Source organism: Macaca fascicularis, chromosome 5, assembly GCF_037993035.2.
Source record: "Macaca fascicularis isolate 582-1 chromosome 5, T2T-MFA8v1.1".
Lineage (NCBI taxonomy): Eukaryota > Metazoa > Chordata > Mammalia > Primates > Cercopithecidae > Macaca > Macaca fascicularis.
In genome coordinates, this window is record NC_088379.1 from 8,647,955 (window position 1) to 8,675,241 (window position 27,287).

Sequence of the window (27,287 nt, forward strand, 5' to 3'; positions counted from 1 at the left end):
TGCCTTCTCCGGAAAGGACACCCCCTCCTTCGATGCTAGTGGAAAATGCCAAAGTCCCACAGGACATCACTCCAGAACAACTTATCAGGGGACCCTCCATTCCCAAGGCTGGCTGTGAATGGGAATCACCTGGAGGGCCTTTTAAACAACAGGTGCGGGGCCCCTTCCAATGTGGCCGCCAGTCTCATCTGCAGCCGGGCATAGGACCGGGGGCTTCATCTCCTGGGTCATCTCCCACCCAGGCCAGGTATCCAGCGGGACTTGGGCTTGCAAGATGCGAAAGAGTTTTAGCCGCCCCCTCCTTCCCATGGGGAACCTGCTCCAGGCCCAGAGAGGATGAGCCAGGAAGGAAGTCCAGGGCAGCCGGTGAGCCGCTGGCCTCAGTTATTTGTAAGTAGCCGGTTTTGGTGGGGACTTCTGGCCCCCAGGAGGCTGTCCTCTGCTGTCCTCTCTCCTGCTCAGGGCCAGCTCCTGGGCCAGCCCGTGCTCCCTCTCCATGACATCGGCCTCCCTGAGTAACTAGCTCTGCACAAGGCCCTCTCCTTTTACCCCTCTGCCTCCCAGATTAAATCAGTCCTCCAGTCTGTAGTCTCCCCTCCATCCCCAGTGCCCCGGTCTTCTCTTCCCTCAGCCACTGCAGCAGCCTCCTTTGTCATCTCACTGCCCCGTCTCTCCCTTCCAACCTCCAGCCTCCCTAGACTACCCGAGAGATCACCCTATCACTTCCCCTCCTCCAGGGGCCTGTGTCTGGCACTCAGGGTGCACCCGGTCTGGCCGTAAGCTGGTTCGTCCTCCACTGCCTCCCTGTGCCTGCAGCTGGCCCCTCACCAGCACACCCCCACCGCCCACTGCTCCCTCTGTGCTCCTCTAACATCACACACCCCTTCCCGCTGGGTCAGGGCCAGCACTGCCCTCCTTCCCTGAAGCCCACACCCTCTGCTTCTGTTTGTTGTAAAGCCCTGGTGTCCTCTTAGCCTCCAAAACAGACTCAAACTCTCCCAGCCCCAGCCTAGGGCATGGACAGGGGTTTGCTGAATAAAACATGAGTGAAAGGGTGGGGGCTTTCCTTGGTTGGGCACACTCCCCCAAGACCCGCACATGCCCTGGCTTACCTCCTGGAGACCCGCTCCTCCAATGTGGACCGTCCTTCTAGAAACTACCACCCACATGCCCATGCCCAAACCCTGGGCCCTCTTTCCTGTCTGTCTATAGCCTTTGCGTTCAGTGTGCGATTGACTTCCTCACCACTCTTTTGAGAATGTAAGAGCCTCGCGAAGGCAGGGAGCTGCACCTGACTGGCTCTCGCCTGTGTTCCAGCGCCTAGAACAATAGCAAGAGCTGCTGGCACGGCGTGGGTGCCACGTACATGCCTATCCAAGGAAGGAAGAGCTGAATGTCGGGAGCCTGAAGGACAGCATGATGTGGAAGGAGAAAAAGGGACTTGGGCTGGACAACGTGAATTCCAGCCTTTCCTGCTAACTGCGTAAGGACTCTGCGTCCTCATACCAGCAAAAAACAAAACCTAAACGAAACCCAAACCTAAGTTACCCAGTGACAGCTGACGAGCCAGGCTTCCCTGTGCACGTGCTCAGTGCCAGAAACAGTTGGCTTCTCCTGCTTTATTTTAATCTCAGCAGTGCCAAGCCCGGGAAATGAGCATCTCACACTGACTCTGGGAAGTTCAGAGCCAGCTACGGAGTGTATGGATAATGGGAACCCACAGCAAGCGCGTTTTACAGCCATGCGCGGCCTAACAGCATTTGGGTCAACAATGGACCACGTGCCACGGTGGCCCCATAAGACAATTGCGGAGCTGTAAACTCCCATCATCTGGTGACCTCGCAGCCACTGTATGGACAGAACACAACACATGCCTCACGTTTGCGGAGGTGCTGGTGTAAACACACCCCCTGCACTGTCAGCTGTATAAACGTCTTGCACATAAAATTACATACAGAACATAATACTTGACAGTGATAATAAATGCCTATGTTACTCGTTTATGTTACCATACTATACTTTTTAATCAGTATTTTAGAGTGTATGCCTAGTTATTAAAACAAAAGTTTAAAAGAGCCTCAGGGAGCTCCTCCAAGAGGGATTCTGGAAGAAGGCAATGTTATGTTTTGTTTTGTTTTGTTTTGTTTTGTTTTTAGACGTTGTCTCACTGTGTCGCCCAGGCTGGAGTGCAGTGGCATGATCTCAGCTCACTGCAACCTCAGTCTCCTGGGTTCAAGCAATTCTCCTGCCTCAGCCTCCCGAGTAGCTGGGATTATAGGCGCCCGCCACCACGCCTGGCTAATTTTTGTATTTTTAGTAGAGGGGGTTTCACCATGTTGGCCAGGCTGGTCTTGAACTCCTGACCTCAGGTGATGCTCCCACCTCGGCCTCCCAAAGTGCTGGGATTACAGGCGTGAGCCACCACACCTGTCCTGGCATTGTTATCCTAGGAGATGACAGCCCTGTGCCTGTCACTGCTCCTGAAGACCTTCCAGTGGGACAAGGTGTGGAGGCGGAAGGCGGTGATACTGTTGCTCCTGACCTTGTGCAGGCCTGGCTAATGTGTGTGTCTGTGTCCTTAGTTTTTAACAAAAATGTGTTGAAATTAAAAAAAAAAAATTGAAAATTTTTTAATAGAAAAAGCACATGAAGAAAAATAATATACAGTTGTGCAACGTGTTTGAGCTTTAAGCTAAGTGTCATTACAAAAGAGTCAAAAACTTAAAAGTTTATGGGCCGGGCATCGTGGCTCACGCTTGTAATCCTAGCACTTTGGGAGGCCGAGGTGGGCGGATCACCTCAGGTCAAGAGTTCGAGACCAGCGTGGCCAACATGGTGAAACCCCGTCTCTACTAAAAATACAAAAATCAGCCAGGTGGTGGCGGGCGCCTGTAATCCCAGCTACTCGGGAGACTGAGGCAGGAGAATCACTTGAACCCAGGAGGCAGATGTTGCAGTGAGCCAAGACCGTGCCATTGCACTCCAGCCTGGGCGACAGAGTAAGACTCCGTCACATAAAAAAAAAAAAGTTTATGAAGTAAAAAGGTTACAGTGAGCTCAGATTAATTTATTACTGAAGAAAGAATATGTTATGAATCGAGTGTAGCTCAAGTGTCCAGCGCTCACTCCGTCTACAGGAGTGCACAGTCACCCCTGGGCCTTCACATTCGCTCACCACCCACTCCCTCACACACCCACCCAGACCAGCTTCCAGTCCTGCACACTGCATTCATGATGGAACTGCCCTATTCAGGTGGACGATGCATTATCTTTTATACCCTGTTTTTACTGGACCTCTTCTATGTTTAGATACACAAATACCATTGTGTGACAACTGCCTCCATTGTTCAGTACAGTAACATGCTGTCCAGGTTTGTAGTCTAGGAGAAGTCAGCCATACCCTACAGCCCAGGTATGTAGCAGGCTGGGCTGTGTGGGTGTGTACAGTACACTCTGTGAGGTTGGCACAATGATGGAATTGCCTAACAATGCATTTCTCAGGAATTATTCCTGTCACTAAGTGATGCATGGCCAGGCCTCCTCCTGGCTCCATCTTCTCTTTCCACCCTTATCTCCTCTCCCTTTTCTTTAATCCTGTTGCCTTGCATGCCACTTGTGGGCTTTTTGGAATGACCATTATACATGGAAAGCAAGCATTTCCATGCCTGTAGAGAGCCCAGCACCAGTGTGGCTCCCGCGGTGGGACAGGCAGAAGAGGGACATGGGTCAAGAGGGTAGGTGTGCCCCCCAGCCCTGCTCCCCAGTCCCTGCGTGGCCTTGGGCAAGGCCTTCCTCTCTCTGGGACTTGGCTTCCCCCAGTATGTCCTCTCTCTTTCATGTGGCGGACATGGCCCCCTCTCCCTCCCTCCCCCAGAGCAATCCGCTGGGACCCGGTAGGTATCACCCTGGGCATTTCCCTGGCTGGGCCCACTTTTGAGGAGGGCCCTTCCCTGGACTGCTGAGGTCAGCTCCCAGGGGCCGAGTCCAGGAGTTTCCTTCCTGTGGGTCTCATGTGTCCCCTGCCTACCTGCCCTGCTCTCCAGTTGAGCCTTCCGCAGGGACACTCCTGACACTGGCCCTCTGCTGCTCTAAGGCCTGTGCCTGGGCCAGCTGGGGGAGACGGCAGGAGCAGCTTTGAGTTCAAGGGAGAGAACAGGGGGTGCAAAGACATCCCAAGGCCTCTGGGGGAAAATGGAGCTTTACCTTGAGGACGAAGCCATCGGGGCAGGCGCGATCATATTTGTACACCTTGTAGACGACCAGGAAGACGACGCAGGTGAGGAAGGCCAGGGCGAAGAGGACCAGCACAGAGACCTGTGGGCAGAGGCGGGACCGTCAGGGGTGGTCGGAAGGCAGCAGGACAGACACACACACCCCCGCACACGCAGGCCCCCCAATACACAGCATGTGCAGAGACTGCCTCTGGAAGAACCTGGGGAGGGCAGCTGAGGACAAGAGATTAGGAGCATCACTTTTCACTGGGCAATTTTTTGTAACAGTTTAATTTTTCACCATATTAATAAGTGACCTTCATTTTAAATTAGTTATTTTTAGTACCCAAGGTCCTGCAGAGAGCTCAGGGTACCGATATGAGGAAGCCCCACTGTTGCCCAGGCAGCTCTCGGGCCACTGAGACACATGTCTAAGAAGCGGGGTTGGCTGCCCACTGCCCCAACACGGCCGTGGTGCATCAGCTACCAGCCAAGCATCCGCTCAGCAAACATGTCCTGAGCCCTGGGCTCAGTGCTGGGACGCAGTTTCACACGGACACCAGCCTGCTTTTGCGTGGGGCCATCCTGACAGAACCTCGGCAGCCCCATCAGCCTTTGCCCTTGGTGGTTTCCCGTGTGGTTAGTTAGTGTCCTCAAGGACAGGGGTTCGGTTTTCTTCACCATGGTGTGCTGAGCACTAGACAGCCCCAGCACACAGTAGGTGTTCAGCTGGGGTTTACAGATGAACTCATGACAGCTGCAAGACAGCTGGCTTGGAGGGGGACAGCCTGCCCCAGCTGGAGGGCATGGGGCATGGGTCACTAGATGACACTGGACCTGGACCTTGAAGGCACCCGGCTGCCAGGGAGCCTGGCAGAGATAAGAGTATGTCTCAAAGCCAAAACGGGCCGGGTGTGGTGACTCACGCCTGTAATCCCAGCACTTTGGGATGGCGAGGTGGGTGGATCACCTGAGGTCAGGAACTCGACACCAGCCTGGCCAATGTGGTGAAACCCCATCTCTACTAAAAACAAAAATTAGCCGGGCGTGTTGGTGGGCACCTGTAATCCCAGCTACTCAGGAAGCTGAGGCAGGAGAATCGCTTGAACCCGGGAGGCAGAAGCTGCAGTGAGCTGAGATCGCACCACTGGACTCTAGCCTAGGTGACAGAGCGAGACTCCACCTCAAAATAAATCAATAAAAAGCTAAAACAGTGTGCAGATGGCCCCCCTCCCGCCCAGAGGGGCAGAGAGAGCGATGAGGCTCCCTGGCTGGGTGGGAGGATGCCGGGTACCAGCACATGGCAGGGCCTCCGTAATCTTAGTCTGAACATGCACAGAGCTGCTCTCTCCCCACCGCCTTCCCAGCAGCCTGGGGGCTGCAAGGGGCTTGGACTCTCCCCTGGCCACATACAGACCCTACAGCCAACAAGGTTAAAGAACGGGGAGCTCTGCTGCTTCCTAAGGCTGCAGTCCCAAAGCTCCGCTGGGTAGACCCTCCAGCAGAGTGCCCTCCTGAGCCCTGCCCGCCTCTGGAACTCTAGGCTTGGAGTCCCCTGACCCCATGGGGCCCCCGGTTCCCGTCTGTGAAAGAGACCAAGGGCATCCCAGGCACTGGTCCTGGGGAAGCAGGAGATGTGCGTGAGAAAGTGCCCTATCAGCCGTGCAGCATGGTCACCTAGAAGACGGGCGGCCAGCCCTGCCGTGAATGCTGCAGTCACTCTGGGCAACCCTCCTTCTCTTTGGGAGCCCCTATGTACCCCCTGCAAGCAGCCCAGACCCCAGCACCAGGGCCCACGGTGCAGATTCTGCCTGCAGCTGCACCCTTGCAGCTTACCAGCCTCACCACCTTGGAAGCCCCTGAACCTCTCTGAGCCACAGACTCCTTGCCTATGACATGGGACGACACCTCCACCACCTCTCCGTCTAATGCCTGGAGAGCCACACTAGTCACTGCAGCTCATCCCCTGCCTCCACTTCCCAGGGGTCCTCATCTCCAGGCCTCACAATTGTCCCCGAGCCTGCATCTTGACTGCAGGGAGCCCTAGCCGCAAGACCAGCTCTGAATCAGAGCTGAGGGACGTGGCCTCTCTGCTGTCAGATTCCTGTCCATTGTGCTGCCAGATTCATCGGTCCTAGGCGCTCTCAGCACTGTGCCCGGAGCAGGACAAGGGCTGCACCAAGACCATGAGACCCCAGCCCAGGCTGCTCTCGAGCGCCACCTGGCTACCTGCTATGCCCCACCGCCCGCCCTCCCGTCTCCCCAGCTCACACCCACTACAACTCCAATGAGACCTGTCTCCTCTGTGTCCCTTCACCCAGGGAGGGACCCCTCAGGCCCCTGGCAGGCAGATCCACATCCCCTCTGAGGGGCCCATCCTTCTGGTCCCCAAGTCCTACCAGTTCCTCAGTCACGACTCCTGCCTCCACTCCCCCAACCCCGACCGACTGTGGGTTGCCTTCTCAGGGCCATCACCCTCTCTAAGGGCCAGAGAAACTTCAGTCCACTGGGACAGCCTACAGTGCATATGGAGCCTATGCCTGACAACGGACGCAGACGGGACGGAGCCAGGCTGCCCCCAGGGCCGCAGCACCCACAGGGAAAGGCGCCGTTTAGTCCGGATCACAGCTGCGGTGCACGGGCCGGCGCAAGGCCAGGGCAGCAGAGCGCGGAGCTGTGGTGAAGCAGGCAAAGCTGGCCAGAGAAAGAAGGCGCAGCCGTCCGACGCATGTGGCAGCCAGAGGCAGTGGCAGGAGCCCAGCCGAGGAGGGCCGCCTGAGGATGACAGCCGCAAGCCCTGATGATGCCTGGGGTCAGGACAGGCTCTGGACAGGGGCTGAAGCACAGACCCTGCGGCTCTAGCTCACTGGCCGGGAGTCCAGCACCTGGCTCCAGCCTGTGAATGGCAGTGAAAGGAGCGCCTCCCAGGGACGGGCCCGGGATGCTGAGGACAGCGCCTGGACGGGGGGAGCACGGCGAAGCCGTCTGCTGTCACTGCTGTTATCCTCACTCTCATTTCCTCGCTGGCCCCGGGGTGGCGCCTGGCAGGCAGCAGAGCGGGCTCTCAACCCTCTAACCAGCTGCCCTGTCCCACGCTCACCCGGGGCCACCCTGCCTTTCTCCAAGTCTACCCTGCAGGGCTGCCTCACTCAGGGTAGTCCAGAGGACTTGGTTCCATCTAACTGGCCTCCTTCATAAACCTTTATATTTTATTCTGTGCATCTGAAAACACTATTCTGAGAAGAGATCCAAGCCACCACAGGTGAAGATGTCCTGTTAGAAGAGGGTTTCAGGGGCCGGGCGCAGTGGCTCACACCTGTAATCCCAGCACTTTGGGAGGCAGAGGTGGGCAGATCACAAGGTCAGGAGTTCGAGACCAGCCTGGCCAATATGGTGAAACCCCCGTCTCTACTAAAAATAGAAAAAATTAGCCGGGCATGGTGGTGGGCACCTGTAGTCCCAGCTACTCGGGAGGCTGATCACTTGAACCTGGGAGGTGGAGGGTGCAGTGAGCCGAGATCGTGCTATTGCACTCCAGCCAGGGTGACAAAGTGAGACTCCATCTCAAAAAAAAAACAAAACAAAACGAAGAGGGTTTCAAGTTTCAAGTCCTTGAAGAGATGAGGCATCATTAAACCTGTTTCTCCAGTTGGGAAGCCACATCAGTTTGGCTCCTGGCACCCCATCTGTCTAGGTTTAGAAAGAACCCCCATTCTCTACTGCAGGGCTGTGGGGGAACAGCCTCCGTGGGCGTGTCCTCCGAAACCTAGCCAAGCCTTTCCCACAGGATCCCGGGCCTGATGGCTGAGGAGCCAGCAGAACCGTGCAATGAGAATGTGAGAACGTGAGAGTCCCTAGAACAGTTGAGGGGAGAAGGCAAAGAAATACATCCAAGGAGAGTCAGCAGGTGGCCCGGGGTGTGGCAAAGCGCTCCCCTACAGGCTGAGCTCTCTCTTCCCCTTGCCCTGTGCAGACTCCAGGGCTGGGCTCTCCTCTGCCACTGCAGGGCACGGCGTGGGGTCCATGGCCTAAGGAGAGAGAGGGCCACGGGCCTTGCCAGAAGCTGGCTCGGAGTTGAATCCTGTAAGCTGCTGACTGTGTGATCTTGAACAGGTCATCTGGCCTCTCTGGGCCCCACATCTCATCGCCCAAGTGGGGGCACCATGCCTCACACCCTGGCGCATCTCAGGAGAAGGACAAGAGACCAAGTGTTGAGAGCACGCTGGGCCCCTCAAAAAGAGATGCTGAAGGTCAGCCCCCAGGATCTGTGAAGACCTGATCTGAAAATAGGGTCTTCGCGAATGAGGCCATCAGGGTGGGCCCTAATCCAACCAAACTCGTGTGTCCTTATAAAGAGGGGAAATTTGGATGCAGACAGACAAGCACATGGGGAGAGGGCCACCTGAGGACGGAAGATGAGAGAGCACTGGGTCTACACAGCAAAGCCAAGGATGGTGGCAACCTCCAGGAACTAGGAGGGGCAAATACAGTCTCCCCTGCAGGTTTCCAAGGGAGCACAGCCCTGCCGATGCCTTGATTTCAGACTTCTGGCCTCCAGTAGTGGGGAGTAAATTTCTGTTGCTCTGAGTCCCCCCAGTTTGTGGTACTTTGTTACAGGGGCCCTAATAGCAGAGTGACTTCAGAGGGCTCAGGACCGGCTCCCCTCCCCTGCACTTGTTCTCTCTGCCATTACCCCGTTCCTTCCGCACCATGTCAGGCTGCCCTGCCATCTCTCCTCCGTGCCCTTCAAAGCCCTGGCCAGGCCCCCTGCCCCAGGAAGGCTCTGGAACATCCCAGCCTCTATCGGGACACCAATCGTGCATGCAGGCACCAAGGAGCCCAGCACCTATTTTTCCCTAATTAAAGTGAAATAAAAGTGTGTCACAGTTTGGAGACTTTCCTAAGTCCCTGCCCCCTCCCCATGAGATACTTAGAAGGATTCTGGAACAATGGATGACGTTACTGAGCCAGACATCGCATTTCCTCCAGGACCGTGCAGTATCTTTTAAGCTTTCTCTACAACAACATGCCATGATCGTAAGCATCTTGGAGATCCACGACCACCAGCAACTCCATCTTTCAACCAACTGGAAAATACTTAAAAGACGGACAAACTAGCCATTCACTGCCAGGGACTAACAGTGAGGTAGCCCTGGGGTCCTGGCCTGCTTGGCCACACACAGTGACTCTGCAAAGGGCATCCACCCCAACGCCTGGCTTCCTGTGAAAGGGGGATGCCGGCCCAGCACCTAAGTCTATGGTGGGGTGTGCAGGAGACCCCATGGCTAGCAAACAGTGGGCGTGGTGAGCTGGGTGAGCCATTGTTACCCAATGGGAGCCCCACTCCCGCACAATGTTGCAATCGTCATGCTGGGCAGAAGCTGGAGACCGTCCAATTCAATGCCTTTCTTTACACATAACAAAGGCCTTGTCACTGAAAAGGCAGCACCTTCAAGTCGGCCAACAGGACCCAGGTGATCCTAAGAGGCCGGTGTTGGCTATGCAAAAAGAGAGGTGGCAGCCATTCGCAGTGGCTCCAGCCTGGGTACAAATGGACTCAACTGTGGCTGCCGATGAGAATCATAGGCGTCTCTAATGTCCCCAGCGTCTGGACTCCACCCCAAGTAGTGACAGTGGCATAGCAAGTTTAAAACTCCAGATGCCTCCCGCATGCAGCCTAAGCTGGAAGCAAGGGGATAAACAAAGGATTCCACATCTGGGCAGAATTCCTGGGGGCTCTCTAGCTACACACCCCACCAGACTTTATACTCTCACAACAAAACACTACCATTAGGAGGAGCTCTGGAGACGTCCGCCGCCTTCTGTAGTCTGGTCATTGTTTCAAGTCTGCGTACTCCTTATACAACACCTGCAAGGCAGTATTACTGACCGTGTTTTATAAATGGGGAAATTGAGGTTCAGATGTCCATGACTGGGCCCAGGCAAACTGGCTGTCGGTGGCTGAATAATGGCCCTAAAGACACCCAGGTCCTACTCCCGAAACCATACCTGGTAAGGGACTTTGCTGATCCAATCAAGTCAAGGACCTTGAGAAGAGGAGATTATCCCAGATGATTAGGTGAGTTCTAAAGGTAATCACAGGTGTCCTCCTAGCAGGGGAGCAGAGGGAGGTGCCCCTGCCGAGGAGGTGGCGACTTGAAGACAGACAAAAGAGCAGAGAGAAGCTTGAAGACATTGTGCTACAGGGTATGAAGGCAGAGGATGGGACCATGAGCCCCATGCAGTTCCAGAAGACAGAAGAGGCAGGGAAACAGTGCGTCCCTGACAGCCTCCGGACAGAGCAGGGCCCTGCACACCCCTGGATTTTAGCCCAATGAAACTGACTTAGGACTTCCGACTTTCAGGCCTGGGGAGAATGCCCGTGCACCGTCTTCAGCCATGGCATGGGTGGTTATTTGTTACACTCACTTCTCCTTTCAAGTTCATCTCCCCATAGATGGAACCCGAGGGCAGGGCTATGATTCACACATCTGGCACAGAGAAGATGCCTCCTGCACATTCAGTGCGTGAGTGACTGAGTGAGTGACTGACTGAGTGAGTGAGTGAGTGAATGAATGAATACAACCGGCAGATACTCCATCTCCTAATGAGCACATACTGAGCAACTCTTGGGCACCTGGAGCCGACCCAGAATAACGTCTACACATCGAACAGAACATGGATTTAGTTTGCAGGAGGTGCTGGCTGTCTTGGTTTTATTAAGCCAGTGATCTCGCCTGGGAAGGAAGCAGATCCAGGGCGGCTCTTCTGTCCACGCCCTGTGGGTTGACAGACAGTATCTGACTCTCATGCCTGGCTTCTCCAGGTGGGCCAGGCAGTCTCTAGGTTGGGAGAAGCGCATTTCCTTAGAAGCCGGGACCTTCTTCCAGGGCGCATTATCTCTGTCAAGCACAGGAAGCACGGGGCCCGGACCTGGGTCCACAGTGCCTGCAGGAACCCACAAACATGTTCAAGTTTAATTTTGTTTCAAAATCAAAGGAGAAAGGCCGGGTGCCATGGCTCACGCCTGTAATTCCAGCCCTTTGGGAGGCTGAGGTGGGCAGATCACCTGAGGTCAGGAGTTCGAGACCAGCCTGGCCAACATGGTGAAACCCCAACTCTACTAAAAATACAAAAATTAATCAGGCATGGTCATGGGTGTCTGTAATCCCAGCTACTCAGGGGGCTGAGGCAGGAGAATCGTTGGAACCTGGGAGGTGGAGGATACAGTGAGCTGAGATCGTGGACTGCACTCCAGCCTGGGCTACAGAGCAAAACCCCATCTCGAAGAAAAAAAAAAAATCAAAGGAAAACAATAATAGCAGGCTGGGTGCTGTGGCTCACGCTGTAATCCCAGCACTTTGGGAGGCCGAAGCGAGAGGATCACTTGAGCCCAGGAGTTCGAGACCAGCCTGGGCACCATAGGGATAACTCATCTCTACAAAAAAACCAAAAAAACAAAAAAACAAAAAATTAGCCGGGCATGGGGGTATGCACCGTGGTCCCAGCTGCTCAGGAGGCTGATTTGGGAGGATTGCTTCAGCCTGGGAGCTTGAGGCTGAAGTGAGCCGAGATGGTGTGCCACTACACACCAGCCTGGGTGACAAAGCGAGGTCCTGTCTCAAAAAATCATCATCATCATACTGACGCTGGTGAATCTATACTGAGGAACTCTGCCTGGACTGTATTGATCTTTAGAGCAAAGCAGTCAAAATGTTCTCTTTTTTTAGTGAAAGAAGGGGCCCATGATGGCCAAAGCACCTCAGTCCCAAAAGTCCCTGCCTTCTTCCTTCTTACAGAATCCCCAGGCAGCCAGGGCACATTCTCAGGCGCTTTGATGTGGCTGAGCAGCCCTGCAGGGCTGTAGGGTCCCACAGCATCAACCTGGTGTTAACTCTTCCCAACACAGGCTGAGAACTGCTAAAGAGCCAGCCCGGCTAACTTTGCTAGGCAAGGCTTCTGGGAGGAGAGGTCCATGTCCCAAAGGAGGAGGAGCTTACCAGGGAGGAGGGAAATGAGAGTCCAGCAGGGAGAAAGGGTTTGTGCCACAGGCCTGAAGCATAAAAAAACCCAGTGTCTATGACCAGTGTGGCTGCAGCATCGCACATCCTGCAGGAAAGGGAACACGAGCCCAGCGACAAAGGTGCCCGTCTGCCACATCAAGATACTGGAAGCAGACAGTTCCTGGGTGTTTCAGGACCCCAGGAAGCAACTGCCACTTTGTGACAAACTAGCTTTCCTCACAGCACAAGCAGTCATCTGAAGGACAGATGCCTATCCCTGATGTGCATGCATGTGTGTATTACAGCAGGACAGATGCCTATCCCTGACGTGCATGCATGTGTGTATTACAGCAGGGTCTACATTATCCCGAAATTTACATCACTTCTGTGCAGCTGGCAGTAAAAGCTCTAAAGCAGGAGCAATGGGATTATAGCTGCTGGGCAGGGATTTGTACTCATTGCTGTGCGTCCCACAGTTGCCCTGAGGTGGCCCAGCCCCCACTGCTGTGGGTGCAGTGCTCCACCAGGTTTGTGTCATTGACCTCTTTGGCAGCTGTGTGAAACCACAAATCCTTAGAATGATGTTCTAAATGCAAAAAACACAATACTTACACTTGCAAAGAAAACTGATTATACTGAAATACTGGTATAGAAATATTACAAAAGTATAAATTTTTCATATAATATATATGCATTTATTAACACACTGAACAAGATCTGATACTATGGCTTCAAAGGAACTATGAGCAATAAACACTGTCCCAAGATCACATTGTCCCACAACTGCATTGTGATATAAAAACACCTGTGATTTGCATGGGTGACAAATTCACAAGTACTACTAATACCTCTGTAGTTTACTGCCTACATTAAAAAGTGAAGGAATTTGTACACTGAAAACTGTAAGAAATTTTTGAAAGAAATTAAAGGGAAAGACACCCTGCGTTCATAGATTGGAAAACTTAATATTGTTAGGATGGGAACACTTCCCAAACTAATCTACAGATTCAAAACCATCTGTCAACAATCCAAAGGCTTTTTTGTTTGTTTGCAGAAAATGGAAATTACAAGGGACCCTAAAGATTCAAAACTGTTTTCAAAACCAGTCTGGAAAACAAAGAACAAACTGGAGGAGTTCTCAATTTTAAAACTTACTACAAAGCTACAGTAATCAAAACAGAGTGGTATTGGCATAAGATGAGATATACAAATCCATGTAATGGAGAGTCCAGAAACAAAACTATGAGTCCATGGTCAACTGATTGTCAATAAGGGGGCCAAGACTATTCATTCAATAAGGAAAGAACAATCTCTTCAACAACAGTGTTAGGACCACATGCAAAAGAATGGTATTGACCCTTACCTCACACCATATGCAAAAATTAACTCAAATGGGTCAAATATCTAAATATAAAAGCTAAGCCATAAAACTCTTAGAAGAAAACACAAGGGAAAAAATCTTCATTGATTTGGCAACGGTGTCTTAGATCAGGGGTCCCGAACCCCCGGGCTGCAGACCAGTACCAGTCCATGGTCTGTTAGGAACTGGGCTGCACAGCAGGAGGTGAATGGCAGGTGAGCAAGCATTATTGCCTGAGCTCTGCCTCCTGTCAGATCAGTGGCAGCATTAGATTCTCATAGGAGCATGAACCCTACTGTGAACTGTGCATGCAAGGGACCTAGGTTGTGTTCTCCTTATGAGAATCTAATGCCTAATGATCCTTATGAGAATCTAAAGCCTGATGATCTCGCTTCACCCCCAAACCATCCCCTGCTCCCTGGTCAGTAGAAAAACTGTCTTCCACAAAACCAGTCCCTGGTGCAAAAAGGTTGGGGACCACTATCTTAGATAGACATGACACCAAAAATACAAACAATAGAAGAAAAAATAAATGATACTTCACCAAAAATTTAAAATTTTGTGCATCAAAGAAACGAGCAAGAAAGTGAAAAAAGAACCTACAGAATGGTAGAAAATATTAACAAATCACATATCTTATAAGGGCTTAGTATCTAAAATATATAAGGAACTCTTACAACTCAACAACAAAAACATGGCTGGGTGTGGTGGCTCACAATCTGTAATCCCAGCACTTTGGGAGGCCAAGGCGAGAGGATTCCTTGAGTCCAGGAGTTTGAGAGCAGCCTGGGCAACATGGTAAAACCCCATCTCTACAAAAAATACAAAAATTAGCTGGGTGTGGTGGTGAATGCCTGTAGTTCCAGCTACTCCAGGGGCTGAGGTGGGAGGATTACTTGAGCCCAGGAGGTCAAGGATGCAGTGAGCTGAGATCCCACCACTACACTCCAGCCTGGGTGACAGAGTGAGACCCTGTCTCAAAAACAACAACAACAACAATAAAAACACAAACAACCTGATTAAAAAATGGAAAAGGATTTGAGTAGACAGTCTCTCTGAAGAAGAGATACAAATGGCCAACAAGTACATGAAAAGATGCAGAACATCATTAGCCACTAGGGAAATACAAATCAAAACCACAATGAGATACTACTTCATATCCACTAGGATGTTTATAATAAAATAAAATAAAACAAGTGCTGGTGAGGATGTGGAGAAATTGAAACCACTGTGCATTGCTAATGGGAATGTAAAATGGTACAGCTCTGTGGAGAAGTTTGGTAACTCCACAATATGTTAAAAATCAAATTACCACATGGCCCCACAATTCTACTTCTGGGCATATATCCCCAAAAATTCAACAGGTATGCAAACAAAAACTTGTAAATGAATGTTCATAGCAGCACTACTCACAACAGCCCAAATATGGAAACAACCCAAATGTCTTATCAACCAATGAATGGATAAACAAAATGTGGTCTATTGGTACAATGGAATATTACTCAGCCGTGAAAAGGAATGAAGCACTTGCAAATGCTACAATGTAGCTGGGCTTTGAAATAGCAAGCTAAGTGAAAGAGGCCAGATAGATGTTCACATCACAACTTATAAGATTCTATTTCTATGACATGTCTAGAATAGGCAAATCACAGGGACACAAAACAGATTTGTGGCTACCAGGGGCTGGGGAGAGGGGCATGGGAGTGACTGCTTAATGGGAATCAGGTCTCCTTTTGGGGTGATAAAAATGTGCTGGAACTAGCTAGTGATGATGGTTGGACAACACGGTGAATGTGTTAAATGGCACTGAATTTAATATGGCACTTACCTTAAAGTGGTAAGTTTTATATTTTGTATATTTTACCACAATTATTTAAAGACCATTCTTTAAATAATGGGCCAGGCCGGGCATGGTTGCTCACGCCTGTAATCCCAGCATTTTGGGAGGCCAAGGCAGATGGATCACGAGGTCAGGAATTCAAGACCAGCCTGGCGAAGATGGTGAAACCCCATCTCTACTAAAAATACAAAAATTAGCCAGGCATAGTGGCGGGCGCCTGTAATCCCAGCTACTTGGGAGGCTGAGGCAAGAGAATCGCTTGCACCTGGGAGGTGGAGGTTGCAGTGAGCCGAGATCGTGCCACTGCACTCCAGTCTGGGTGACAGAGCAGGACTCCGTCTCAAAACGTAAAAAAAAAATAAAAATAAAAAAATAAAGAATGGGCCAGAGGAGAGAGGGAGGAGGCTGAAGGTGTCGCAAACTATTGTGGGGGTGCTGACAAGAGACCGTGAGCCCTGGCGGAAGGCAAGGGAGACCTGAGGAGTGTTTTCTGGAAAGAACAGCCGGTCACAGAGAAATACAAACAGGATCTGGGCCTCAGGGTGCGTTTGTAACAAGTTGATAAGGAGGGAACATGTGTCCTCGAGGCTCAGGGATCCTGGGTGATGGCCGTCACCCAGCATCCTGACCACTCACTGTGTGTGCTGTCACGCACAGAAGGGCCCCACCTGGGCTGGGCGTTACACGGTCACAGAAGTGAAAGGCAGTGGCCTGTGGCCTCGTTCTCGGAACGCTTACCATCTGGACAGTGAAACCTGAGCGCCATCAGCACTGGCTGTGCTCCTGTCTGCCCTCTCAGGTCTGGGGCCGCTGCCCAGCTCAGGGTCTGCAGGGGAGTTGCCCTACAGGCCCCACTGGTGTGGACGGCACACAGTGGGCTTTGGTGTGTCACCCTCATTAGCTGGGTGACCTTGGGCCTGTTCCTTAGCATTTCTGGCCTTAATTCGTCACCTACAAAATCAGGACAGCAGGGTCAACCATCAGAGACTGTTACTAACAGTGAACGAGACAGTGCTCATGGCACCCCAAGCCCAGGCGTGCACTGGGTCGATGGCGCCAGGTCGATGGTGCTGGGCGGCTGCTGTCACTCTCCCCATCCTCCTACCCTAATGGGGCGGGAGAAGGAAATGAGCATTTCTGCTGAGTAATGCAGTTAAAAAAAAAAAGGAAAAAACTTGGAAAAAGAAGATGAATCCCGACATCTTCAAGCGTTTACAGCCCTAAATATTTTAGGTAACCCACACAAAAGTGAACACACACACACACACACACACAGATGACTCAACCCACATGGTATCCGATCCAGCCAAAGCCCCCACACTACAGCTGGCCTGGGGAAGGTGGGCTCCGCAACCACAGCCCGAGGACCCCACAAGATGCTCGCATAGCTAAAGGTGAGGGGGCGTCCACACACACTTTCAGGGTCTCCAATACCACTCCCACAGGAAAAAACCCGACTCCCACTGCTGAATGCCAAGGAAACGGCATCACTGTTCATAAATATTTAAGAAATGCATCTTGAAACACACCAGGGGCTTACTGGAGAGTGTGGAAACAGATGGGCACACAGGAAGCTCAAGGTCATTAGGGATGTGAAGGAAAGACACAAACCACCCCCAGAGTCCTCTGCAACAGGACACAGAGGGACACCCCCACCAGAGTCTGGACTGCCAACCACGAGGACCACGCAGACGGACGAGGTCTCTCCTGCCAATATGCTCCCCAGCTCTGCCCTGGCAGTGAAAGGTGTTCCTGTGCAAAGCCAACCTTGGAATCTCTCATGGCCCCAGGGTGACATGGTAGCCGGTGAGGGGCATGGCTGGACCACCCAACCCTGAACTCACATCACAGGCAAACAGGGTGTGGAGACCTCTCCAGTGTCAGCAGCCAGTCATCACCAGCACCAAGAAGCACAAAGGGCTGCAGTGGGCCCTGAGGGAGCCTTCCTGTCACCTGCCTAATGACGGTCCCTAATGACTGTCTCCAGATCAGAAGAACCGCAAGCAGCGGCTCCAGCAGCCCCGACCCGCCGTTCTGCAGGCATCAGTGGGGAAGCACAATTTCAAAAATGTTTAGGTTTGGTTCATTTGAGAAACATCTCAGCCAGTGTTTATTCTCAGCGTAAATATGCCTCCAATTAATTAAGCAACTGCTTTCCTTGTTGACAAGAACCTCTTTGGAAGCCCAAGCTGCTGGCCGCCACTGGGGGAGTCCTCCTGCCATCCTGTGTGGCAGAGTCTCTCAGAACCTTCTCCCAGTCAGCAGTTACCTAGCAACCAGCCTAGCAACCTCACAGCCAAGAGATTAATCCCCAAGTGACAATCAGAAAGCTGCATCCAAAAAGACACTCCGTTTCAAGGATGCCATCCAAAGGCCTATAAAGATGAGGTCTCCTGAGCTACACAAATTAGAGACAGGAGGGAACAAACGATTTACCTATCGCTTCAACGTCAGAAAGGTGAGATTCCATTCCTGCGATTCACACGTGGAGATGAAAGAGCTAAGATGATGGCTGGGCCAGGGAGCTGCACAGAAGCTGTCCAGTCACCAGCCGGACGAGGAAGATGCTCTGTCCCAACCACAGCTTCGACTGGGCCCTGGCAGGGGGGCACACAAGCCAGGGAAGGCGGATCTCTATTCTGGACCCTCCATCATGCCCGTGTCTCCAGCATAGCCTGCTCCCCACGTGCTCCCATTTCAGAAAGAGAGACCCCCAGCCCTCAACCAGCTGCAGCTTCACACAACAGCAGCACGACTCGTTGTGTGCACACGTTCAGGGATGCCAGAAATCCGCCTGGACAATAAAAAGCTGGGAGAACATTCCAGAAAGGTAGGCACCCTTAGTATTCCCAAAAGGCACCAGCCCTCCTCACCCTTCCCGGCTTCTGTGCCAGAATGGACCACCATCGAGAAGGTTCAAAAACTTGGGATACATTAGGATCACCTGGAAAGCATTTGTTAAAACGCATCACCCTGGGCTTCAGGGTCCCTGTGTTAAAATCAAACTTCAGCTGATGCTGACAGGTAGATCCAGATACACCTGGGGAAACAGCACTTTGGAGGTTGCCTCTCACATCCACCCCACAACAAGTGGGCAGGGAGTTAGGTAAATCTCCTTCCCAGTTGAGAAGGGGCTCGGAGCAGGCACAGGGAAGAGACGCCCTTAGAATGCAAGTTGTTCAGCTGCAAAAGTCCATCTGCAGGCTTCCTGGACAAGCTAGTGGGCTGAAGTATGCCACAGCAACAGGCTTCTAGAGCTTCCTGCCCAGCTCCTACTGTGCCTCTGCCACTGACTGACTGTGTGGCCTTGAGCAGGTCACCTGTCTGACTTGGTGATAAGTGGCAGGCATCACCTGTTAGAGGCTTACATGCAAGCACGGCCCCGAGAGAGGACTCAATCCGACGAGCTGCCACTGAACTTACTCAACAAGCAAGGACCCACAGGCAGACCCAGGAAATCTTGCCAAGTCCCCCATTCATGGGAGGCCAGCAGCACGATTAGTCATCCATTTACTTATCAAGCTGTTACTGTGCGTGCAAGAAGCGCCAGGGAGATGCTATCAAGGAGCTCTTCCCGTGGCTGGCACGGAGCAGCTGATGAGTAAGTTCTGTCTGCACAAAGAGTCCCGAAGCCTTCATTTTTGGCTGACATTCTTGGCTCAGGGGGTCTCTATGGCCTTGTTCCCCTCCTCAGGTCACCCGTTCAGGCTGAGGGGCCTGTGCCTGGAAGGGCCACACCAATGGACCTTGCCAGGACACATCTGGTCACAGGTTTCGCACCCAAAGAGAAGACAACCCAACCCAGACCCTCAAAAGAGGACACCTAGGGGAAGGGAGTCTGGAAACCAGGACTCAGGAAGAAACATGAGAAAAAGAAGCTGTACATTGGGGAGGCTTCCGGGATACCTGAGCCTGCCAGGTCTCTGAAGGCCTCGGGGCTGGGGAAGGAGGGCGCCGCACATTCTGTGTGGCTCTAGGCAGCAGAGCAAGGGTTTGGAATCAACAAAGGAAAAGGATTTGTAGAAGCGGAATGGCTCAACAGCGATGGCGCCTGGGGTGAGGGCTCCCACGCAAACCCACTTCTCCAAGAAGCCAAGGAGCTCTGGTGCCACAGCCGAGAGCAGGCAGCCAAGGCTGTCTGCCTCAGTTTCCCCTCTATGTAAAATGGAGCTATGAGGCTACTTCCTGAGGTGTTTATGAAGATTAAATGAGGTAATATGAGCATAGGAGTGCGAAGCAGAGTCCAGCTCACGCAGCACTCCGTCACTGTTACATGCTGTCGCGGCCTGGCTACAAAGGGCACTGGAAACAGGACGCTGAGGTTTGTTGCAACTGAGAGGGACCTAGGAGGCTTCCCGGCAGAGGTGTGATCTGCACCTGTCCTGGGAGGAGATGGAAGGGATGGGATCTGGGAAGCAGCAGGCATCCCATGGGAGTGGGGAGGGATGGTGGGAAGGCTTGGCTTTGAAGCCACAGAGTAACAGAGGGAGCACCCAGCCGCCCTGGGGCCACCTGGGGCTCAGCAGCCTTATGTGTGAAGGGGCCAGTGCCACCCCCTTCAGGGCGGTTGTGAATCATAAAGGAGGCCAGGAAAACTAAGCAGAGGAACACACCCAGCGGACTTCGTCCAGTACAGTCATGTACTGAGCACCTACTGCATACATCGCCTTCTCAGACAGCCACAGGAGGTGTTGGCAGGGAGACGAGGCAGGGCCTCTGCGGCCAGCAGCCAGTCTACTGGGACAAGCACAATCGCCCATGGTCTTCTGAGCCTTCAGGTTCTGGGCAACAGGGGCTGGGTAACCACAGAGTCCCAGCCAAGGTTGTCAAGGGCCCTGGTGGCAAATTTGCGTCACCCATTCCTTAGGCAAGAGACCTGGGGACCTGTTTCAGGTGGTCATGTGGGAAAAGTACAAATGAAGAACACCAGAGGTCGGGGACAGAGCCTGGCACACCATAGACACTCAACAGATGAAGCAATAGCTGTTCAAGTGTCGCACTGCGCCCTGCTCTGTGGGGATCTAAAATGCCGGGGCTGGGAAAGCAAAGGGCAAGGCGGGCCTGAGAAACCCAGACACACTCAGACATCAGACAGCGTTTAGCCATCAGGACAGAGGGCACCGTGACCTTGAAATCAAGGCCACTCCTGCCTCAACCAGGGGTAGCAGCCAAACCCAGGTGCAGATGGGGCAGGACAGGTGAGTGGCAGCAGATAAGGCACACGCTAATCCCACTGGCCAGCGCAGAAGACAGGTTTGACCTCGGGTCAGTATGTCTTGGCCCTGGCCATGAACCTCAAACACATATGAACGGCTGAGCCAGGAGCCACCAAAAGAGCCTCTCAGCACACACGACATCCTTACATACCAGCAGGGACAGACACAGACTGCTCTGTGCCTCGACTTCCCCATCCGTAATACCGGTGATACAAATAGTACCTACTACTAGTAGGTAGCAGGCAGAGGGCTGCTGGGAGGATTCGCTGAGCTGACACAAGTAATCGCCCCACAGCAACACTCACGGGACCCGCTGGACCAGGCAGGCCCTGACAGGCAGTGTGTGGCAACAGGAAGCAGGAGGGACTCCCCAGTCACTCTGTGGCTCCAGCTTCATCTGGTAACCAGGGATGGCCCCCAGTCCCACCCCTTCTGTGATCCACAAGGTTGTCACAGAGATCAAATATGATGCCATACCCACAGGTGCTCTGGAAACTGCAGGGGTTGGGGGTGGGAGTTCCTGTGCCCCCAGCACAAGCAAACTGCTCACGCTGTCAAGTGGAGGGTGACCAGAGAGCCAGACAGGGCCGCTCTGCAAGGCCTGGGGCCCACTGATGTCTCTCAATTCACCGCCTTGAATCTGGATGAGGCTACTGCTTTACCCTCTCTCTCATGTTTCCCAAAGAATGAGTTTCCTGATAAACATCCCAGCTTGTTCTTCAACCAACGCGGCCTCTGAAGGCAGCCAGGCTGGCAAGAACGCTCCTCCCACCCAGACAGGCTGGAACCCTCCCGCTCTGAGCAGCACCCCTTCATCCCATCGGGATAGGGGGAAGGATGGAGGATACACACAGGCCCAAAGCCAGATCCCCTGCAGATGGGATCCTGGCTCTGCTGTGTAGAGCTGTGACCACTCTGTGCCTCAACCTCTCCATCAGCAAAATGGGTTATACGGATAGTACTGGTGTGCCAGGAGGGTTGCTCAGATGAGCTCACTAGGTAAAGGGCTGGGACCCCCGTCGGGCATGTGATCAGCGCTGTGCGTTATCTTTTTGTTATTGTCTGCTTCCGTCCTGGAACTGTTAAGTAAATATTTTAATGTTTGGTGAGTGATTTTTCATATGTTTATAACCTTTGTCTAAAAGACAGTTCGTGGGTGGGTTTTCCCTGTGATCATTTTGGAAGAGGAAAGGAAGAAAGAAATGTTCAAAAAGCACAAGGACAACATCTTGGCAGGTAGCCAGAAGCTACTGGGTGTGCACAGCTGGGATCAGCCCAGACAAACGGCATCATACCCTGGGCCTCTCTGCAGGGCATCTCTGCAGCTCAGCAGACCCCTTCTGGGGGCAACAGCAGCATCTCCCCCACCACAGGACCACTCACCTTAAACCTCTCGGTGACACCCTCCGTGATGCTGACGGTGAACTCAGCAATTTGGGGAGGACGTGCTTTCCCTTTCTTGCGGTCAGGTTCATACTCGGTCTTGGTTTTCACGACCACCTTATCCAGGAAACAGAGAAACAAAAGTCAGATGCATTCAGACGATCTGCCCAAAGAGGGTGGGTCTGGGAGCTCCCACATTCAAAGTCACCATTGGCCAGGAAGAAATTCACAAGAAGAACGGGAACAGCCACTACTTTTTGGAAATCTCCTCTGTGCCAGGACTTTCAGAGAAATGTCCCATTAATAATCCTGATAGCAGTCCCAGGAGGGAAACATTATAACCGAGGGCCACAGAAGGTAAGCTTATCGGCCAAGGTCACGCAGCTCATAGGCGGCAGGGCAGGGATGCAGCCTGGCATCTGACTCCTAACCCAGTGCTCCTTTCACCCACCAGAGCCGAAGCCTGGCTTGGCCCAGGAAGCTGGGAGACTGCACCTGCTTTTTCACTGGCCTTGCTGTGCCACCATGGGCACAAGAAGAGGAAGTCTGAGGTCACTGTCCACAGCCCTCCAGGACTGGCTGGAGAAGCTGGTCGCCAGCCTGTCAGGAAACAGATCCAGGATCAACCTCTTTGTCTCCACCCCCACATCCTCCTCTCCCTCTGCCCCTGCCACAGCCCCCAAAGGGTCTCCCTGCTCTCATTCCCCTCCACCCCCTACTGTGAGGCAGAAGGATGTTTGCCCAACCTGGAAACCAGCCCTTACACCCGAGCAGCTTCAGATGGACCCAGGAAGCCTCCCCACCCGGGACACTCACAACCCTGGCCTCAGCGGCGCTGCCTTCATCACTCCCCACACCCATTGCCAGGGACTGTTTACTTCTCTGTCCCACTGGACTGGGAGGTGTTCAGGAGCAGTGTCAAGGCGTTATAGATCTCTAATCCCCAAACTTCATTCCCCAAGCCAGGTTCCAGGAGAGGCTGTTGCACTAGAGACAGTCAGCCACCTCCAAGCTCTTCTCCCTCGAGGGACAAGGCTCCCTTCATTGGGCGGTCCGTCACCTGCTCTCCACGATGGTGGGGCCCAGGGCAGAACAAAGAGACCCCAGCAACTGGGGATGGTCAGTCCCCGGCGGGCAGCCAGAGGGCCTCTCAGCCGGCGCTGTGACCCCCAAAGCCAGCCTTGGGGAGAAAGAACAGCAGAGCCCATTCCAGGTGTCACTGAAAAATGATCCCAAGAGCCATAAACCTTGTAACCACACTCTTGGCCCCCCGGCCCCAACTCCTTTTCCACCCAGTGCTCCTGTGATGGAGAGGGAGGGGGTGCCTGGCATGGGCTGGCCTGGGCACCCACCCCTGTGAGGCACCCATTTCTTGAGGCAGTGGTTGGGTGCCACCTTGTCATTCTTAAACCCCAACTGGACCCAACTAGCCATGTGACCTTGAGCACGCAGGCCTAGACTGGCCAATGAATGGGAACAAGGCTACTGCTGAGGACGAGGAAACCCACAGAAACCTCCATCCTGTGTGGGGGCCGCATTAATATTCTGTCGACCTGGGTTCTATCTGCACCTGCCACGAACAGGCTAGGTTACCTCGGGCAATTCTCAAACTCTCCGTGCCTGCATTTCCACACCTGCAAAATGGGGCTAACACTGGTAGTGACCTCATGACATGTCAACGCATCAAAAGAATTTAAACCTGTAATAAACCTAAAAATAGAATTTAAACTGGCAGAATAGTTCCTGGTGCAGAATAAGTGTCCAGCAAATGTGAGGGAGACCACTCTACTGCCAGCACTGTGACTGCTGTCACCGCTGCCCCTCCAGCACCTCAGCACTCCATACACGTTCTCAGAACAGATTCTTGTTTACAGTCCAACTGTGTCACCACCCCTCAGAAGCCATGTCACCTGGAACAGGTGACATCACCTGCCTGAACTCTGACTGTCAGCAACACGTTGCTGTTGTTCCTCCAAGCAGGGTGGAGTAAGAGGCACCGCCAGAAACTTTGGCATCCTGGAGGACTGTAACCTTCAGCCCAGTGACCTTGGGCATGTCCCATAAATGCTCCGAGGATCAGTTTCCTCATTGTGACCTTAGAAGCCATCTGGAAAATGATCCCAAAGCCATAACCCTGTACCCACACTCAGTCCTGGCTGGAAGTCCCGGCTGGACCTGAGACTGGTTGCCCCCTTTGGACACTTGCAGAGAGAGGAGACTCACCCCTTTTCCAGCTGCCTAGGCTACGCCTGGTCCACCTGATTAGTGGGTGACGATTTCATACCTGCCTGAAACCCTCCTCCCTGTATAAACCAACCGTGCCAAATGGTTCTGGAATGGAACAGACCCAGGATGAGAGAGGAAGCTCAGGCCAAGTGAGGGGAATCACCTGATAGAGGTGCTGCCTCAGGACACGGAGTTCCTGGCACAGGCGCCGCTGCTCCTCAGCCGAGCAGCTGGGGGCCGAGGCAGGAGGGGGCGTGGGGGCCTCGGGGCCAGGCAATGCTAACTGGACAAGTCTGATGCCTAGACAGGGAGGGGTGGAGCGAAAGCTGAGGCCTCAGGCAACCCTGCCCCTCCTGCAAAACCTAGCCTGGACCATCAGCGGCCCAGAGTGGCACCACCGTGGCCTGGGGGGCACAGGTGTGGCCAGTTGATCCCCCTTTCTTGCACTGAAACCCCTGCTGCCAGCCTCTTCCCGGCTCCTGCCTCCCTCCCCCGATAACACACACAATAAAGCTGGGAGGACACCTTCACAGGGGTGAGGGCCCCCACCGGGACACCCCCACCCCACAACACCCGCCCCGCCAGCAATCACCAACTTGCTGGAAGGAAGGCAGAGCCCTGACTCAGAGCCCCTTTACCAGGGACTAAATGAGAAAATAAATAGAAAAGCACTTCCGGGAATGATTCGTGGCTGTGGTGGTTTGTAAGCGGCAGCAAGATGCTGAGAACAGATGCTGTGTCTACGGTCTTAGATATGAGTTTTACAGTACAATTGCCTAGACATGCAAAGATCTATTTACATTTTCAAGTGTTAACTCCTGGAAATATTATTCTTAGCAAATAGAAACTACTTAATTGGATACTATATTCAAAACGAGGAGATTCTTTAAATCCAGCAGAAAACACTTTGGGGAAAGGTTGATGAATGGTTGTTCCCAGTGACACCAATACTGAGCGAGCCCAGGCACTTATTTGCAGATTTCACAAAAGGAACAAAGAGGAAGGAGACCCTGTGTGAGCGCGCACACCCTCCTGCACCTAGCGCCCGCCTGGCAGGGGCAGGCAGAAAGGGCGAGAACAATTCAGCCCTGGGGAGGGGCCATCTGACCAAGGAGAGCGTTCCCCCGCCTCGTGGGGCAAGTCGGGCTAAAACTGCCACACCCGGGAAGGTACAGGGGCAGCCTCGTCCGCCCCAAGGCTCACCCCCGATCCAGAGCCCCTGGGGCCACGGGGCAAGGGAGGAGCAGGGCAGCTGCGGGGCTCCCAGGAAAAACGCGAAGGAATCTTGCCCCACCGCGTTCCACTGTCAGGACTAGGATATCATCTAAGGCAGAATCCCGCGCGGGTACACTGTCCTCGCCGCGCTCCCTTCGGCCTCCCGAGCCCGCCCCCACTTCGCGTACCCAGTGCACGCGGCGCGTTTCTTTTGTTGCGGCCACCGTGCGAGATTTGGGGGTGCGCACCCGGCAACGTGGAGGGGCGGGGGGGCTTACCTTATCCGGGGGCGGGAACTGCAGCTGATTGACATCGAGGGGCGTCATCAGGGGAATGGTGTCGAAGCCATCCTCCAGCAGCGGCTGCTTGGTGCCCTTCTCCGCAAAATTGTTCCCCAACTTCACCATCGTTCCGGGAGCTCCGAGGCTGCAGCCTGCGGAGGGAGGGCCGGGGGAAGTCACCGCAAGCAAGACCCGGGGCGGGGCTGGGGAAAGCGGGCACCCACACCCAACGCCGTCCCGCTTGGTCTCGGGGAGGGGTCGTGGGGACGCGGTGGTCACGGCCTGATGCGGGGGTCGGAGGGTGCTGTGTATTTCTAGACCTTCAACTCGCAGGACCCAAGCGCCAGGCGCAAGGGCGCACAGCGGCCAGGGGAGGGGGCGCCGCCCCTGCCCAGCCCCTCCAGACCTGGTTCCCGGTCCTGGGGCAGCCGCACCTGGGCGACCCGCCGTCCACAGCCCCTTCCCGCGCACTCGGGGAGATGGGAATCCCTCGGGCCCCTCTCCCGGGCAGGCAAGGTCCGGCCTCGGCGAGCCCAGGCGCGGCCGGCCGCACTCACCCACGCCCGGCTCCGGCAGGTCAGCTCAGCGTTCCGAGCTCCGCGCACCGAGCTCCGCGTCGCCTGCTCCTGCTCGCAGCAATGGCGGAGGCGGCGCCGCGCGCGGACCCGGGAAGGGGAGCTAGCGATTGGGCTCCGCGGCCGCTCCCTCCTCCTCGCGCCGCCGCCTCCCTTCCTGCCGCTCCCGGGGGCTGGGTGCGCGCGGGTGGGTGCGCGCGTGTGGCCGCGCCTCTGCCTTGACGCAGCGCCCGCCCGGCCGCACAAAGGAGTGCGGGGCTGGGCGGGAGCCTCCCCTGGGACCTCGCGCCCGCCCTGAGCTGGGGGAGGGAACAGGGGACAGGGAGAGGACGCACCCCGAGGGGGCCTCGGAGCGGCGGAGGGCGTCCGGAGCGTGAGGGCTGCGGACTGCGCCACCCCGGGCGGCGGCCTGGGCGCGAGGCGCTCAGAAAGGAGAAAGGGGAGGCGGGGACCCTAGAGACACAGCGACCCCCAGGGGTACGGGGAGGTGCAGAGAGGGTCCCCGCCCGCAGCGCGCCGCGCTCACCTGGGGGTCCTGAGGAGGTTCAAGGGTTTGTGGGGATGAGTCCAGGAGGCGCTGGGTGGTGGCAGAGACCAGAGCAGGGCGCTCCTGAGCGCTGGGTTGGGGAGGGGGCGACCAAAAGAGGGCGCGACCAAAAGAGGGCGCGTCCGCGTATAAAGGGGGCGCGTACCCAAGAGGAGGAGGAGGAGGTTTTCGGTGGTGCGGGAGGCGGAGTAGCGCTCTCCCAGGGCTGGGGTGCGGGCGCCCAGGGCGAGGCTGCCCCAGGCAGCGGGAGGGAAGTCTTTCTGGGCAAAGAGCGCTCAGTGCGCCGCGCGGAGGGAGGCGGAAAGGTTCCTCCGGTCTGGTCGGAAGAGAAGGCGGAGGTCCCACCGCAGCCGCCGCCCGAGCATCCTGGGCACAGAGGAGGGGCCGCTGGGACGACTCCGGGACTCAGAGAGAAGGGGGGTGGTTCTAG

The 27,287-nt window shown here is 54.4% G+C and overlaps 1 protein-coding gene across 3 annotated transcripts in view; it reads right to left on the reverse strand.

Moving 5' to 3' along the window:
- Positions 1–26,945, reverse strand: part of NSG1 (neuronal vesicle trafficking associated 1) — a 34,700-nt gene extending 7,755 nt beyond the window's left edge. The window contains exons 1-4 of one of the 3 annotated variants that reach the window (XM_005554462.4): positions 26,837–26,945; positions 25,733–25,887; positions 22,014–22,130; positions 4,204–4,314 (exon numbers count right to left, since the gene is read on the reverse strand). In XM_005554462.4, the coding sequence (XP_005554519.1) occupies positions 4,204–4,314; positions 22,014–22,130; positions 25,733–25,861 (357 nt within the window). In that variant the 5' untranslated portion in view covers positions 25,862–25,887; positions 26,837–26,945. Of the gene's footprint in view, positions 1–4,203; positions 4,315–22,013; positions 22,131–25,732; positions 25,888–26,292; positions 26,379–26,836 lie in introns of those variants that run through there. The other 2 variants (XM_005554461.4, XM_065544769.2) reach the window with 2 other exon arrangements.
- Between the last annotated feature and the right edge of the window lie 342 nt (positions 26,946–27,287).